The following is an 18,013-nucleotide window of genomic DNA, read 5'->3' on the forward strand; positions in this document are numbered from 1 at the left end:
CTTCTACATGGCTTTACCTTGCTACTGATATGTGTATACATTCACTTCAATCGTTATTTACTTCTTAAAATATTGTTTTTCAGAAACCCCGCTTCATTAACTTTAGTAAATTACGTTGGCCATTTACAATATCTTCCAAGAGGACTAATATTTTGCGAAAATTATGCTTTTAAAATAAAGAGGAGGTATTCTAACTTTGATTTACATGATCAAACCCTAGTCTAGCTTTGATTTACATGATAAAACCCTATCAGTAGTCCTTTCGTTTCAGTTTTAGTTTTAGTCCTTAGTTTTTTTGTTGTTGTTTTTTGTATATATTTTTTCTTTATGCTGTATTTCAATGTTTTGTACTGTACGTATCACTGTATCACTCAGAAATTTTGGGGATCGTGGGTATATATTTGCTATAGTTTATAGTATAGTATGTACAATGTTATGTTGGACCACAATGGAAATAAGTGTGTTAGCCACGCTTTTTTGTGTTTTCATCCACGATAATTTTCTAGCTGCATTTTGTTTATTTATGCTGTTATCGATGGAATGTATGCTTTGGTAATTATCGAAATAAATCAATCAATCAATCAATTTCTTGAGAAATAGGAAGAAGTCCTTGCATGTACGTACCAGTTTTATCTTACGCTTCCGACAGATGGCAGCACAAGTGTATACATCATGGCGCCGAAAACGAAGTTTGAAATAGGTTAGTGTTTACACATTGCAATAACAACGTTGTGGTACCCGGTATCTCGACCTACACCGTACTATGACAGCTAGTATATGAACTGTTATTAGAGAGAACAAATTATGCCGCTGACACTGTTTGCTGTTAGTTATTCTAAATCATGTTCGAGTGCTTGAAAGTTGTGCTTTCCATACAAACTCATCAACATTAAGATAAGATAAGATAAGATAACAGTTTATTTATCGCTTATCGCTTACAACATAGAACAAAAATTAACAAGGTAAATAAGAAAACCATACAGCGAAAGGATGGCGAAAAGACCATAGAACATTAGTCATTAGTACTACTAGTACTACTGCTCATAGGGTCTATGTCCCCCAGGATACTGCCGGAACGTACCGAACCCACCTGTAGTGCGTAAACCAACCACTTTGTAAGATGTAATGTGTTCACACCACAGCACACACCATGCCAGGTGGTGTGGCTCCAGCATTGTATCAGTTGTTTGGCATGGGTCGCTGAAATATTAACGTGCACAACATCTGCATATTAAAGAAATATCACATATGAAAGTGCTACACTCAGTAAATGGTACTGGGTTTACCAGATATTGTAGACCTAGTTCTCCCAACGTCATTGCTTACACATAGGGATTCTTGCATGCATGCACACACACACACACACACACACACACACACACACACACACACACACACGTGGACACAGTCATGCATACACTTGTGTACGCACACATACAAAACAGTTTCGATAAAAGTTAATCAAGTACACTATTGTGAATGTTTATTATCAGTCACAGTATCATGTATAAATATATTCGTGTTATCTACCAGAATATTGTTAGTATACTGTTAATACTGTGTAGTGTCTACCCAGGTACCCTGTTTAATCTTATAATTACGTTTGTGTGGTTGTGTTCCAGGAGAAAAGCTGCTGTGTTACCATGGTCCTATATTATATGAAGCCAAGGTGACTGATTCAATAAATTCTCATAATTTACTGCTCTGACTATTAACGTTTTTATTATTTCATAGTAACCCAAGCTTCTGTGGCAATGCAATATTTGTTTATTTGTCAATTTTTTTGGAAGGAAAATCACACTTGTGTAATTGTTCATTAGGTGGAGTGCTAGGCATTTTATAAATGTGGTTTCAACATTTATCTGCCTTTCAAGTGAAACACTAAATGACTATTATAAACAAGTGTGTTCTATAGAGGTATCTGCTCCTGTATTACTGCTTGTGTTCGCACTGTTTTTATTTAGTTTTCCCTCATTTTAGTGCGTGAAAACACAAATCAAAGACAAGGTTGTGAAATATTTGGTTCACTACAGTGGTTGGAACAAAAAGTAAGTAATGATAGATACTAACTTGTTATATTTTTCAGGCACCCTAAATTATATGTTTGAGAAATAAGTACATTACTCTTACAAGTAATTGTATATCTGTGTGAAATGTCATCATGTAGATTTGCAATGAAGTGACCAATACATGATGCTGATATGCTTCTTAAAATTCAAATGCAGAAGTGTGATGTTGCCAACTTAATAAACCAGACCATAACTAACATTTTCCCTATAAATCTAGGATTTCAACTCGTGTGTTTTCAGGTGGTTGTCATGTTTCATAAACTTGTTCCACACAATATGTACAATGCGATATGGTAACAAAAATAAGATTATAAGATATAGATGAAAATATTTTCTAATGGTTTGAGTATGCATGCACTCATGCCTTTCACTCATATGTGATTATACCTGTTTCTAATGTGTTATTTTTTACTATGGAACAGCTGGGATGAGTGGGTAGCAGAAAATCTGGTCCTGAAAATCAATGATGCTAATCTCCAGAAGCAGAAAGAGCTGGAGAAGGAATACTCTGGCATTGCTGCGTGAGTAGTTGCAGTTTTCATTAAGACTTGCTTGCATTTGCATCTGTACACACATAAATTATGGATCAGGCATTGAGAACGCATCAGCCACTGGCATGTACCCAATGAAATTAGTTGGATCTTAGCTTAAAACTCTGTTTGACCCACTCCATACACTGCCATACTGTCATTGAAATCAACATGGCAGGATTTCATTATTGTGTAATCAAATTAATGTAGAATCGTGTAATTAATTCAGTATCATGCCATTGCAGAAAGATGCGAAAGCGGACAGCAGGGGCTAAGAAGAAGGAGGATGTCAAAGAAAAGCCAGAGTCACGTTCAGGCACGCCATCTATTGAGAAACCGAAGGTTAAAGGTATTACCAGTTAATGTTCATGCCTAGATGTCTGTGTACGTGGCTGCGTACACTTACGTGCAACAATTCTGAGCTCAAATTTCACTATGGTATTGGCAGCATGTGTCATGGTTACCCTCTTATAGTTGCCATGATGCCCTTAAAAATTTGCCGATATTCACAGATGAGAGTAAATCGCCATGGCTGCCCTACCTGGTTTGTCTCTGTACCCTTCTCATGAAATCTATATAGCATATATGTATCATTATTTGTCTCGTGTAAAATGTAGGTGCCATTATTAATCCTTAATTAAAAGAACCGTTTGTTTTAATCCCCTTCTAATTTTCCTGTGATGGCCTCAAATCTAATTAAGCCAAAGGTAACAGTTGTCTTTCCCTAAAAATGCAACCCCTGTTAATATTCATGCTAAAATCTTTGTATCACGATATGCGACATAATACATATCAGGGGTGAATAATGACAAATTCACCAATGATACATGGACAGGTTGCAGTAACATATTTGAAGAAAATTCACCGTGTAAATGAGGATATTGGTTTTGCTGTGGATTCCGTATCTTTCTTGTGTCCCAGACTATGGTTATGAGTACTACTGGTGTAGCAGTTATTGTTTGCTATAGTTGTCCCTAGGATGAGGATATTGTACAGTGCATTCGAAATTATTTCTCCTACTCTTGTTAAATTTTTATTGATGACAACAAGCTGGTGTATGCGTGTTATTTCAGAAGAGAAGAGCACACCATCGGTATCAAGATCAGAAACGCCAGTCCTTGAACCACCAGCTAAGAAGAAACGTGCGAGACTTGATCCTTACACTGAGCCCGTAGGTGTCGATGGCCTTTTGTGTTTGTGCGCATGTGTGCACATAATATAGTATGTTTCAGTTAACTTGAATCTGGAGTGAAATACTACCAATTTAATGCTCTGAATTTGTGATTTCGATCAGCAAGTTTCGTGTATTGCGAGCCTTGTAATATTACTGCCAAGTATGAAATCGGAAGTGTCCATCAGTGCCGAGTCATCCCCGTGTTATTCTGATCATGTGATTCCGTTTAAAGGAAGATATATTTACAACAAAGACCGAGATTCAAATAAAGATCCCTCAAGAGTTGAGAACGTGGTTGGTTGACGACTGGGACATTGTGACTCGTCAAAACAAGGTATTAACAGGGTGCGAAATTAACAGGAGTCCGGAGTCAAATACTCCCTGATTTACTGTCGGACTCCCTGATTTGACATATGCAGGAGTCCGTGTGACTCCCTGAAAATTCTGTCATACTACCTAGTTCGTTCCAGAGCACGGCCTCACGGAATTACCATATTTTTTCAGCTAATGTCCAAAGAAAATTTTCCAGACGTGCAACCGCATGAATCTTCAAAATAAGCACATGCGTTATTGTTAATATCTTTAATTTTGAACCTCGGACTGCGGACTCCCTCTTTTTGAGGGTAGGTAGTCCGTTGGACTCCCGTGTTCAAAAGTTAATTTCTACCCCTGTATTAATTCATTTAAATTAGTGATTATTTCAATATTATATTAGAATTGGTTGGATTACTTAACACAATTACCAGCAGTAACAGGGTTTACAATATGCTACTAGGATAGCAAACTTTCCATGTGCTGTATAAGCATATCACACACTCGTACAGAGTTGTCGTAGAGGGTGCGTTGCTATATTCATGACATATTGTGTTTAAAGTTATATGTTGAAAATAGTTCAGTGTAAATATAGTATTGCCAGTGTAAACATGTATGTTAGTAATTAACAGTATAACACCACAGCTGGCCTGACCCACTCTGCAGTGGAACTCTTACTGATATGTCTGTGCACTCTACATGTACATTGTTTGTTCCAGTTGGTAAACCTTCCAGCAAAAAATACTGCAAGCCAGATACTGGATGCTTATGTACGGTACAAGTCAATAAAGGATAAAACTTCAAACAAGTAAGTCGGGATCTTTACTAAGAATTGACTGGCTGCGTAGCAAAGTGTGTGTGATATCGGTGTGTTGTAAATATGTGTTTTTGCATGATATCTACTTTAATATGGGTGTAATGTGTCATGCCTAGTAGTACATAGGCAACAGTAACTTCACAACTAATACATTGATTACCATTAAAAATAATGCATTCTGGCTTGATTTATATCAGAAATAGTCACGAAAATATTTCAACAACAACGCGTTGACGATAAATATCCGTAAAAACTACAAAACAACGATGATGATTGCAACAACAGGGGAATCCTGTCGGGCGGTTGCCAGTCCCCTCCCCCATTATGTAACTCCCCCCCCCCCTAGACGGATGTGTATGGCACAAATGCACAGATAAACACACACCCTCGCAGCTAGCAAAGCCTTGTCGAATTCGGATACCTGTCTCGAATCTCAACAATGACGATTGCAACAACTAAGGGAATCCTGTCGGGTGTTTGGCAGTTCCCCCCCCCCCCACCCAGGCGGACACGTATAGCACAGATACACGGATAAACACGTGAATCGCCCTCGCAGCTAGCAAGTCCTCGCCGATACATCGTGACAACAAAGGGAATCTCATAGGGTGGATGCCAGTCCCCCCAACACGTATAGCACAGGTGCGCACGGATAAACGCACGCGGATCGTCTTTGCAGCAACAGCTAGCAAGTCCTCGTCGAATTCGGATACCTGTCTCTAATCTCAACGGGGTGGAGATTGCAACAACAGGGAAAATCTGCTGGGTGGTTGCCAGTCCCCCCTCCTCCCAACAAATAACTCCTCCCTAGACGACGGACATGTATAGCACAGGTGTGCGGATAAACGCACGCAGATCATCCTCACAAATAGCAAGTCCTCGTCGAATTCGGATACCTGTCTCGTATCTCGGCCCTGAACTGCACGTAGAGCCGGCGATTGCAACAGCAGGGGAATCCTTGTTGGGCGGTTGCCAGTTCCCTCCCTCCAGATGGACGCATACAGACGCGCGGATAAACGCTCGTGAATCATCGCCCGACATCCTCGCAGCTAGCAAATCTTTGTCGAGTTAGGATACCTCTCCCGGATCTCGGCCCTGAACTGCGCGTAGAGCCGGCGATTTCGCACGTAGTCGTCGTCGTCGTCGTCGTGGCGCAGCGTCTTGAAGCCCTTGTGCAGCAGGAAGGCGTCTGCGAGCACCGACATCTCGTAGCCGGCCGCGTGAAGCTCGCACAGCAGGCTCACGCGGTTGTAGCCGTACGCGCGGAAGCGCTCATCGTATGCCGCAGCCGTCGTCGCATCGACGACGAAGAATGGCTCGTACGGATGCCGCCACGCGACGTCGTGCAACACGCCCGCCGCGGCGTCGGACGCGTGCAGCCACGCGGCGTTGTCTGTCCGCGACTGGCACTCGGGGCACGGCTCTGCGTAGAAGGGTCTCGCGTCGCCCGCGGCGACGAGCGCGCGGAGTTCCCGCTTCGTCGCGGCGAGCGACGCCCCCGCGCGCGCCTCGAACACCGGCACGACGTAGAGGGCGCCGGCGCGCGGGTGCGGCGCGGCAAGGCGGGAGAACGCACCGCGAAGCCCCACGCTCGGCAGCAGGTCGATGTCGACGACGAGCACGTGGCGCGCCCTGGCGGCAACGCCGCGGCGCGCGACGTTGCGCAGGAGATTCGCGGGGTACGCCACGACCCCGCCGGCGTAGTTCGCACGCGAAGCAGCGTCGCCCTGCAGCAATCGCTCGCACGGCAGCTCGGCAACGGCGGTTGCCATGGCGACTGGCGGGGACGTGCCGACGGGGAAGACGAGGTGGAAGCTGACATTGCTTCGGACGTCGGGGAAGCAGCGGCGCATCGCGACGACGGCGTCGACGGCCGCGCGCACGTCGCCGGTGTCGCGAGCGAACGCGGCGACCGACGCGGGACCCGCCCAGCGGCGCGCGAGTGCGGGGAGGTGGTGCAGCTTGTCTACGGAGGCCTGCGTGACGAGGGTCACTCCGTCGTCGTCGCCGGCATCATCGGCCAGCGCGAGGCCGGCGACTATGAAGAAGGTGCCGCTAGCGTCGACGACTGTCGCGCGTGCGAGACGCCGGACCATGTCTGCGCGCGGGCTGCCCGGCGACGTTACGTTGCAGCACTCGCCCTCTGGTGGCGACCCTGGAAAGGGAAGGAACTGTGCGTAAAATTGAACTATTACAGTATTAGCAAATATATCTTTAAAAACCTTTATATAGGTATGTGTACAGTGTTTCCCCTGGCCAAAAAGGTCTGTGAGGTGGTAAATGTTTTTTGTGATGTGTTTGTGCGTTTCGAGGTCCTAGCAAAGCAAGCAGCGCAGGTGCTGGCCAAGCTAGGTGGGGTCCGGGGGTTTTGCCGCTTCTCGGGAAATTTTTGAAAAAATTGTGCAATTTGGTGCATTCTAAGCTATTCTGAACACATTGTATGAGACCCTTGAATCTCTTTTTCAAGTTGTCAAAAGTTTCGTCAGCGAGGCGGTGTTTTGGACAAATTTCTGTGTGGCGGCTGAGAATTTGAGCAAGGTGGCGTGCCTCGCTCGTGTGCAGGAGAAACTGTGTGTAGATATCAAGATCTTTGTGTATGCCAGTCACCAGCTGTCCAAGTATTAATGCTAAAGATTATAGTTTGCTGTGAAAAATTGGCACACAGGACTAAACTCAAATGATTGACACTGGCGGCGGCCCATCATTTCAGTCACACATTAATATCACCTGCCACGTATACATCTCGGGGCAGAGGATGTCTACATCTGTCATTATTCACCCCTGATCTCGGTAAGCACGGAAGGCATTCATTAGGAAAGATTGACAATGCATGCTCTACTTATAATCATTACTTGTATAATAAGTATATAATATAATTATATATATATATAATAAGTACTTGATCAAACTAGTCCGTCTCACTTTCTATAAAGCTAACGAGCTCGGCCTTACCCAGGGATCGTTCTCTGTTCGCGCGCTCGCTGTCCACTCTGTCCACGGCACTGAGTAGCAGCACGTGTAGCAGCTGTAGAAGCAGAATGAGCAATCCGAGACAGACAACAGTTTTCATCCAGGTCACCCGCATCAGTGTGCTTACACTGCATGCCGTCATGGCCGCCTTGCCGGCTCTAGCGGGGCTAGGGCACCCACGTGCGCTCTGCGAAGGAAATTAAAGATCATCCTGCAAAATACATGTCAAGATAAAAAAAAATACCGTTAGAATGTTATACACTCCATCAAGGGTTAATAATGAAAAATTTGTCGTTATTAACCGCTGGCGATATATAGACTCATTAGTAGCCTATAGCGAGTTTAGCGGTAATAGTTTGCAAATTACGTGGGGAGGAATTTATATAACCCACATTATTGTAATGCAGGGTATTACCAGACTACTAGCCACAAGTTACCTTCTCACCTTTCACTACGTGGCAACTCACTTAGAACTACGCCGTGTAACAGTCGTAGAGCCTGGTCGGGCAACTGAACTACTATATTGTGTGGTCTTATACATGGGTCCAAGCTTACCTCAGCTTTTAGGAACCCCGTATAACAGTATACACATGGCAGGCTTACTGTTAGATTAGTGTTGGAGTTTGGTTTAGTGATATCCCTTTTTAGGGGGTTCTGCCGGGAGCTGTTTTCAAACCCCCACGTCAAAAGTAAAACTGTTTCAAAATGTAAACGAAAGTCTAAGAAATAACTACGAATTATGTACAGAACTTGTAGTTGGATTGGGCCTAATTCGGCCTGCACTGGGACCGTGTAGCTGGAGCGGATGGGCTACACGGGTAGAGTTAGGTCAACCCTGTACTGTAGCCTTTAGTCTGTACTGTCTGTAGGTTCACAAGCTCTTATACTCTTCTTGAAACTTGAGCGTCCAAGGGCCTGCTGTGGTAGGTTACAAAACTGTGCATCGTGACAACCGCGATAACGGGGTAACCGTAATGCCTAATGGTGTCCTTTTTGTAGGTCGTACAAACTTATATGCGTGCAATTTAACTTGATTCAAAACTCACCCATAAATACTGAGAATACTCTGCTATCTTGTTGATTGAGCAACATTGAGTTCGTCTGCGCACATCAGTTGAATTTTAACCTAGTCAGTGTAATGACACCTCTTCCCTGCTGTTCAATTTGATTTTTGTTGTGGCACTGTGGCGATAGATGTGCACACGTCGGCATAGCTTACGCGTTGAGACGGGTTCGTAGCTGTTAGTGTCAGTCTATAGACTAGAAATGATCTGTGCTACGATTGGCTTAAGTTTGTCAGCTATATTTAGCGCTCAGACCAGACGTAATCAATTAACAAATTGTCTCAGCATCCCAGCGAATGATACACATATGGATGCTTGCATGTTCCATAAAAGAAGAAATATAATAGCAAATAGAATAAAAGAGCGATATCAATATATCAATTACCACACTAACATGTGCAACGTTCCGATTTATTTTGTAGTAATAATTTATTTGTGTCTTCTGATCACTGATAAATGGTGGGCTATGCACTAGGAGTGTTCCTAAGTTTGATATCATTAATGATTAATGATTGATAATCCTAACCCTAACCCTAACCTAACCTAACCTAGTTGGGAACACTCCTAATGGAGTATCACCCAAAGATGACAAGTATGGGATTCTGACAAATATTTTTATTTTGTATTCTAGAGAGGCACTTACTGAAGTTACCCGAGGAATTAAGGACTACTTCAATGTTGTACTTGGAAAGCAATTGCTGTACAAATTTGAACGGCCTCAATATGCAGAGGTAATTATATATGTGTTACTTGTCATTATCATAACTACTTTATTGAGTGCAATTCCCTCTTTTCTTCGTTTATCAATTGTATTTAAAAACCTTGTTAATGGCTGGAAGAATACACTATGCCTATATGTTTAAACATATAATTATTTGCCAAAATTGTGTACATTCTATACAATATCTTGACCATATAGATGGTAGTTTATGCCATAGGGATGGTCGATTTAATCCTACAGTCACATATATATAAAGAAATCAATGTGTCGTTCCAGCAATATGCGCAGTTATTTTTTTATTAATATGAACTCACGCGAATTTTTATATGTATGTTTCAATTTAATTTCGATGAGTGTAGTCGGTCAACTAGTTTCTAGTGTTCATCACCTAGTTTTCACAGTTTAGGTTACAGCATTCGTGTAAATAGTTTGTGATAGATGGAGCTACTATATAAGATATCGAGAGCTAATAATACCTAGCTATAATAGCTAAAGAGGTATTAATAGCTCTTGAAGATATATATACTAAATGCTAAGGCACTCCAGTGGTTTGCTATGAAGTTAGTAAAATATAAAGTCAAATGTTTTTAATGTGTCTTTTTATCATTTAGACACACTCTAATTCTCATATGTTAAATCAAATAATTTACAACCTACAACCCACCTACCTACAAGTGTAAAAGCATGTATAATATCTGCACAGAAGAATTTATTCATGTACTTTATTAACGTGTTGTCGTTATGATTGTTGCATAGATACTGGCAAAGTACCCTGACACACCGATGAGTGATATTTATGGGGCAGAGCACCTGTCTCGATTATTTGGTATGTATAAGATTCCGTTCCTTTCCTTAACCCCCATAACTACATTAACAATCTCCTCCCCTCCTCTCCGTCATACCACTTCTTCCCTTCTTGCCTAAGTTAGCATCCTGGTGCTCCTTCTACCACCCCCTGTGTCACCTCCCACTGCTCCTGACCCATTCCCCTATCCACCATACTCCTTTCACTCTTTTTCTTCCACTTCCTCTTCTGCTCAGTCCCTGTCTTTCTTCCTACCCTTTCTCCACACTCTGCTACTTCCACCCTCTCCACGTTCTTCCTCTCTCCTTTTTCACCTTCTCCCTACCCCAATAACTCCTTCCTCCAACCTCTCCATACAGTCCATCCCTTCTCCATCTTCTCTCATCCTCACCAGACCAGCTGCACTATACAGGAGGGTAAACGGTTCCACCCCTCCCGTGTATACATACGAATATAATTTGCATCTCACCAGTAGATAATCGAATCGATAATCGATGCATCTCTCCATAATAGAAACCTACCCACGCGCCTTCTACAAGCACCTCGCGCTTTATATTACATATAAGTGTATGGTAGTATATAAGTAAATAGCTCTTGTGGCGGTGAGGCCGCTATAAGCGCTATCTATCGTGGGGTGGTCGGCTGCCCCAGAGATTAATCTGAGTGTGTGCGTCTATGATTGCAGTGAACCTGGGCGGCTACCTCGCGTACACGGGCCTGGACGAGAAGGCGGTGGAGCTGCTGCTCACCCACATCCATGACTTCCTCGGCTACACGACGCGCAACGTCTCCTCCCTCTACGATCTCAACGCATACGTCGTCGCGTCGCCAGAGTACCAGCGGAAGGCGCTGTGACGTGTCGAGAGGGAGGGGAGGGGAGAAGCAGGAGGAGAAGGTGGGGTGTAACAGCTACTTGATACTGCAGGAGGAGGAGGAGAACGCCTACGTCGTCGCTTTACCCGAGTAGCAGAGGAAGGCCCTGTGAAGAAGAAGGAGGGGAAGAGGAGGAGGAAACTGAAGGGGGTGTACCAGCTACTTGAGACTACAGGAGGAGAAAGAGGGGAGGCTGTAAGAGCGCCTAAAGGGAAAGTACCTGCAGGAGTATTATTGAGGGAAGGGGGGGTGCTATGATGGATACTTCATACTGCAGGGGGAGGAGAGGGAGGAACAGGAGGAGAAGGAGAAGGAGGGTATAATAGCAGTTTGATACTGCAGGAGGAGGAGGAGGAGGAGGAGAGGCTGTAACAGCTTCTGTGACCGAGGAAGGCCCTGCGAAGTGTCGCGAGCACGCGAGAAGGGGAGGGGAGGGTAGCTAGAGGGCAGCTCAAGGGCAGCAATCGATCAGAGAGTAGGGCTTTAGTGCCCTGCTGCACCTGCAGGAGTAGTGGTGGGGGCGGGAGGCTATGACAGATACTTGATACCGCAGGGGGAGGAGGGGGAGGAGAAAGGGGTGTAACAGCTACTTGGTACTGTAGGAGGAGGAGAAAAGCAGGAGAAGGAGAAAGGGGTGTAACAGCTATTTGATACTACATGCGAAGGAAAACGGGCGGCTGTAAAAGCTTCTTACTACTACAGGAGGTAGATAAGGAAGAGGAGGAGGAGGGCGGCAATATCTGCCTAGTCTTGAAAAAGAAACATTGTGCGACAACGTCCCAATGTTGTAGCAGGGGGCTGTCAGAGTTTAATTCCTCCCCCATCCGTTTCACAAGGAGGCTTGCTATCTTCAAATTTTCAAGGGTAACTCGTTCACATCTGCCACTCCTCGCGTTGCGGAAAGTGAGTTACGATAACCCGTATCAGCCATCTAACTGATAACACTGGCTGCAGTGATCGAGTTTACCGCTGTATCAGTTGTTGCTAGTGCTGGGATGGGAGTGCCAGGAAATCGCGGCAATGCCTGCCGTCCTAGTGATGGTGATGTGAGTGGGTAGTGTAAACTGCACGCGGTTGGCTGCCGGTCGCACTTGTGTGTGCTCTCCCTTCAAATCGGCAACAGCAGCTGGGCCTGACGGAATGCACGCGTGCATCTATCTAAGGCAAACGCAGTCATGTTCCTGGAATGCGCGCTAGCTAACGCGGGAGTAGCGCCAGGCGGGTTTCGTGTGTGTGTGTGTGCGCGTGCGTGCGTGCGTGCGTGCGTGTATGTGTGCGTGCGTGCGTGCGTGCGTGCGTGTGTGTGTGTGTGTGTGTCCTCGTATTTATGCGCACGTTTCCACATGGACGCTGCGTCTTATAGCCTAATGGCAAGGAATTTGTAGCGCAGCATGTTTTTGGGTATACGTGATCTCATGGAGACGTCAGTGTTGGCGGCAGTATGCGCATCACGTGTTACGCTGTGTATCAGTGCGATGGTCGCAGCGCGCGCGCGGTCTTCTTTGATTAATAATGTTAAGTTCCATTACATGTTGGGCGATTTTGATGTGAATTATAAAATTCAATCATGAAAACCAATTTCAGTGTCAGATATGCGGGCGACTAATGCTCTAATGAGCCACGCAGCACATAAAGAAAGATGCAATTAAAACTATTTACCTAATGTATTTGCAACTTCGCGTCCTGTTTACCAGCGAGTGCTAGATCTACACCAATGGCCGTCGTGTATACGTGTTTTGCTATTTTTCTGCCGAATTAAACCTGAAGTGTATCTATTTACCAACGTATAGCGTTAGTGTATCTTTTGCTGCTAAGCGTGGGTGTATCGATATGCAGTGACAATATAGTGCGAACATAGAAATAATATACTAGGTCGACTCTACATATTTAGGTGTCTCTATATTCTATAAGTGTGAACATGAAATGTCATTTCCTGGCGGACGACATCCTATGGAGCCGATCAACGGTCAGAGGAAGGGATGCAGAGTCGTTTCCCTGAATGCGGGAACGCGTGCTACACAGGCCAGCTAGCTAGGCTACAGTGCTGATTCAAGCTCTAGGAAGGGATCGAGAGAAAGAGAAGAGAGAGAGAGAGAGAGAGAGAGAGAGAGACGTGACGGACGGACGGACGAACGGAAACGACGGACGGACGCGACGGACGACGGACACGGACGGACGGACGGAACGAGCGACGGACGGACGGGGGGACGGACAACGGACGGACCGACGGACGACGGACGACGACGACGACGGACGACGGAGGACGGACGGACGGACGGACGCGCGACGGACGAGGGAACGGACGGACGGACGGAGGGACGGAGGGAGGGGAGGGAGGGAGGAGGGGAGGAAGAGAGAGAGAGAGAGAGAGGAGAAAGAGAGACGGAGAGAGAGGGAAGGGCGAGAGAGAGAGAGAGAGAAGAGAGAGAGAGAGAGGAGAGGAAGAGGCGAGGGAGAGAGCAGAGGAGAGAGAGAGAGAGAGAGAGAGAGAGAGAGAGAGAGAGAGAAGGGCGAGAGCCAGTGAGTGAGCGAAAAAGAGAAAGAGAGAACCAGTGAGTGAGGGAGAGAGAACCAGTGAGTGAGAGACGGAAGGAGAGAGAGAGAGAGAGATGTAAATGTGGGAGAGCACGCGCGCGCGAAAGATATATAGCAGGATAGAGAAGGAGGAAGGCGAGGGGAGAGCAAGCGCGCGTGAGAGAGAGATAGAGAGGGAGGGAGAGAGATGGAAGATAGAAGGTCTAGATCCCAGGCACCATGAATATTACATGTAGTCCGTGATCGCGAGGGAGGGATAAGAAAACCAGGCACCACCGTGTCAGTGAAGATAGCAAACAAGGAACAGCGGTGTGGTAGGGTTAGTGAGTGCAAGAAAACATGGCAGCCAGCTGGAGAGGAAGGGGTTAATGATGACGTGGAACAAGGATGTTGGGGGAGGTTTACCCCACGAGGGCTCGAAAGTATAACACCGGTGCACCTGAGGATGTCAGAACATTAAATTAATTTAATAAATTTAATTAATTAATGTGACGTTATCAATTTACTGTGTAACACCACGTCATGTATAGGACAGGCTTTATATAATTGATATGTATATGCGACGTGGAACATTTTTGTTGGTAATTTTCATTTCACTGTAGAACTATTATATATGGTGATGTAGTGCAGAATTGTGATTTGGATCGCATCTAAATGTATTGTTGTTGAAGTAATGCATTGCAATGTCCTAAATTTTATATCAATGCTAAATATTCTACTACATTTTCACTAACATATCGGGAACATATCCAACAAACAACTGGTGTACAGTAATACAGGTGTAGTATTTCGTATTACTACTGTTGCCTACAGGTTTGTGTGAATACTGATCATTTTAAGCTGCTAGACATTTGCATATACTGTACTTATTATGCCCACACTATCTACTACCGCCATAGTTTTATCGTACAAGCTAGCTTTGTGAACGCATTTGTTTCTGCCCCTTATTTTATACGTTAACCCCACGTTATTAAGATCTACGTGCACTGTATTATTGTCGGAATAGAAGAAGACAAGAAAAGACAAGGTAAAACTAGTAAATACCACATTATGATGAATAAAATTGATTTTTTTGGTGGATAAAAACAGGCAAATATCTTGGTACATGTACTGCGGATGTATACCAGGGTTGCTGGTAAAACAGCTGCCGGTACAAATGGTAGAAAATATTCCGTTTGTCTAAAAACAAGAACTAACTCCCAAATTAAATGCTTCGGTGAATTTTGCATTTAAATGCCAAGATATATAGCTGTGTGATGTATATTTGATTGGGGTACTCGTCTTTTTTTACACAAATACACATACTCAAACAAAATCTAAAAACTTGCACAAGGGTTGGCCTTCCTTTACGATAATACACGATGAGAAATAATCACTAATACACTTCGTAGCTCCTTCATGTTTACATTCGTGTTTAAATGTATGAAAAAAAACAAATATTTATTTATCAGCCATAAAAGCTATAATTTATCGTCATTAAAACGCTGCCACTGATCATGATGTGCTAATAGCTCACGCATTGCACCAGGTTGCAAAAAAACTATACAGTCTCTAAGTGTGTGTGTGTTGTTGTTGTTGTTGTTGATTATCTCCCCAATCAGCTCGCACCTTGCTGGACACATGATTCTGGCACGTTGCCCCTTCGCTCGATAAATTTTCAGCAATACATACAACTCGGGCAAATTAACTGAGGGTACTTGGCCAACAGATATTTTGGGTCCCCGGATGGCGGTGGCGGCCCTGCGCGCGCGCGCCGCCGCCGCCACTGGCCCCCCGCCTCCCCGCGTGTGCGCTCGCACACTCGCCGAGGGCCGGTGTGAGTAACGGCGGCGGCCGCGCGCGGGCGCCAGAAGGGCGCGGCCCAAACGTTTACGGCTACAGTATCCGCATCCACGGGGTAACTGAAGTTAAGCACCTAATAACGCTACGCAGGACACACCAGACAGAAAGAGAGAGAGCCGGCCGCGCGTAAAAACACAGCGAGAGTGACAGAGAGAGAAAGCGGAGGAAGTCGCTGGATGTGACAGGAGCGGCTGCAGCAGCCAAAAGAAGCCGGCAGCAGCAGTGGCCAAGGGAGGAGTCGAATGATGAATGTGTCGCACGCGCCGATAGCGCGTCGTCTAGTAGCCAGAGAGCTCCTGGAAGGTGAGGTCCAGCTCCTCGCTGATGGCCTTGTACTTCTCCCTCTCGTGCACGAGCTCGTCTGCAAAAACAAGAGAGCGTGTGTCAAGCAAGATGGCCGCCGCCGCGACGGATACGCCGTTTCGCAATGGATCGGTGTTAATTCATGCACGGGATATGTCGGGACGCGTTAATGAACGCATGGATATCACGTCTCTACGCGACATAATGTTAGTTGTTAGCGCGTAAGATGTCAGTGACCCACTATGGCCATCAGGGAATTGCATTTTGATTATGATTACCACTGCAAAGCCTGGTGTGTGACCGCCATCTGCTACCAGCTAAACTGTTACTGCTTAGAGCCAGAGTCGGGCAGGAAACTGAGACGCTGTCCCTGTAGTTTGGTGGCCCCATTAACAGTAAACACTGGGATTGATACCATCAGTCCAATAGTAATCACCCCCCCCCTCCCTGTGCAAATGTCAGCTGGCACTTGAGTTGGATTCGCACTGTTGCATATCTTGAGCAATGACTGTCTGAGAGCAAGACGGCAAAAATTTTGTGGGGGGATTTTTCCGGGGGTTCGATGTGTGTGTGTGTGTGGGGGGGCGTCCGTGCGTGTGTGTGTGTGTGTGTGTGCGCTGCGTGCGTCGCTGCGCGCGGTGTACGTGCGGGGGTTGTGTGTGTGCGTGAGCGCGCGTGTGTGCGCGGCCGTCTTGTGTGATGTGTTGTGTGCGTGCGGTGCGTGCACGCTGCGCGCGGTGTACGTTGCGTGTCGTGTGGAATTGTTGCGTCGAGGCCGGATGAGGCGCGGCCACCGCACCGCGCGCTCTACGGCGCCTGGCGCGGCCCTGCACCCCAATCTGCCGGCGCTGTGTGTGCGAGAGCGCGCATGTGTGCGTGTGGGATGGTACTACCCTTCGTGTGTCTGCCTGACATCCCACGCTGTTTAACATTCAGGAAATTAACAGGAAGGCGTTTGCTGGCAACAAGACAGCATACATCCTGGGAAACAACTGTAATAACAGCCTATTTCCACAGAATAACACAGCACACTACGGGGAGATATATATATATTATTAATTATCATGCGCCTAACCAGTATCTAAGTATCAAAATAATCTAGCTGGTTAGTGTGAAGAAAATGCTGTTATACAACTGCTATGACTGTAGTTAGCCCTCACTGTCACAAAATGCCACACACATCAGTGTTATCATTTTGCCTTCTGTACCGACAGGAAGTTAATGCAGTGGTAATAAGCAACGTACAGCCAATCTCTGCAGCTATGCTGGTACCGCGTAAGGTAGTACACCAGCACAGCAGCAGCAACTGCCCCCCTCAAGACGCCTCCACCTCAACAACAAAACCAAAGGTGACAGCATCTATCCGGTGGCAAGTTACAACATTCCAGATAACTAACTAATAGGTCAGATCAGTTATAAGTTATAAGGGTAATAAATTCATTAGATTTCGTGACGACGTTATGAGTAAATTCATTTCAAGATGAATCGAAATACAATCGCCTGCCAACAACAGTTTTATGACTCTTCCAAGCTGAACGAAGTCCCGCAGGCTTGTCACATAGTGCTCCAGTTTGTGAGAAGCCCGCTCAACTTCACTCAGCTTGACAAAGACCGCCGGACCGGCTGTCGTTAATGGCTCAATATATATTTCGATGCATCTCGCAATAAATGTACATGTAAGTGGTGCTTAGTAGCATGCACGGTTATTAGTAGGCATGCAAACCTTGTTTAGCTATTGACAATATCTTGCAGCGTGGCCTCCATCTCGGCACTAATCGCCTTGTACTTCTCTCTCTCGGACAGTAACTCATCTGCGTAAACACACACACAAGTCACATGCACACTTCAAACAACAACGAGCTGTTAATCGTAGACGCTAAAAAAACGCATCCGGTAAACCGTTGCAATCGGAGGTGGGCGGGACCACAGGCACTTGAAGCGTTTCAACTGTAAACACACGCCGCCGCCATTGCGCGCACACTGACACATAAATATATATAT

At 45.5% G+C, this 18,013-nt stretch overlaps 2 protein-coding genes across 10 annotated transcripts in view; one reads left to right on the top strand and one right to left on the bottom strand.

The window, feature by feature from the left end:
• The first annotated feature begins 649 nt into the window (after positions 1–649).
• LOC106811419 (mortality factor 4-like protein 1) lies at positions 650–13,115 on the top strand. The gene is made up of 11 exons (XM_014815023.1): positions 650–700; positions 1,623–1,669; positions 1,981–2,048; positions 2,492–2,590; positions 2,845–2,948; positions 3,673–3,770; positions 4,006–4,107; positions 4,805–4,893; positions 9,565–9,664; positions 10,411–10,480; positions 11,145–13,115. The coding sequence occupies exons 1-11, from the start codon at positions 673–675 to the stop codon at positions 11,312–11,314; spliced, it is 975 nt and encodes a 324-aa protein (XP_014670509.1). The 5' UTR covers positions 650–672; the 3' UTR covers positions 11,315–13,115.
• A 1,800-nt stretch (positions 13,116–14,915) lies between these two features.
• Positions 14,916–18,013, bottom strand: part of LOC106811416 (tropomyosin-like) — a 31,820-nt gene continuing 28,722 nt past the window's right edge. For all 9 annotated transcript variants that reach the window (XM_014815009.1, XM_014815008.1, XM_014815004.1 and 6 more), the window contains one exon: positions 14,916–16,070. In XM_014815009.1, the coding sequence (XP_014670495.1) occupies positions 15,988–16,070 (83 nt within the window). In that variant the 3' untranslated portion in view covers positions 14,916–15,987. The remainder of the gene's footprint in view (positions 16,071–18,013) is intronic.

Source organism: Priapulus caudatus, unplaced genomic scaffold, assembly GCF_000485595.1.
Source record: "Priapulus caudatus unplaced genomic scaffold, Priapulus_caudatus-5.0.1 Scaffold536, whole genome shotgun sequence".
Lineage (NCBI taxonomy): Eukaryota > Metazoa > Priapulida > Priapulimorpha > Priapulimorphida > Priapulidae > Priapulus > Priapulus caudatus.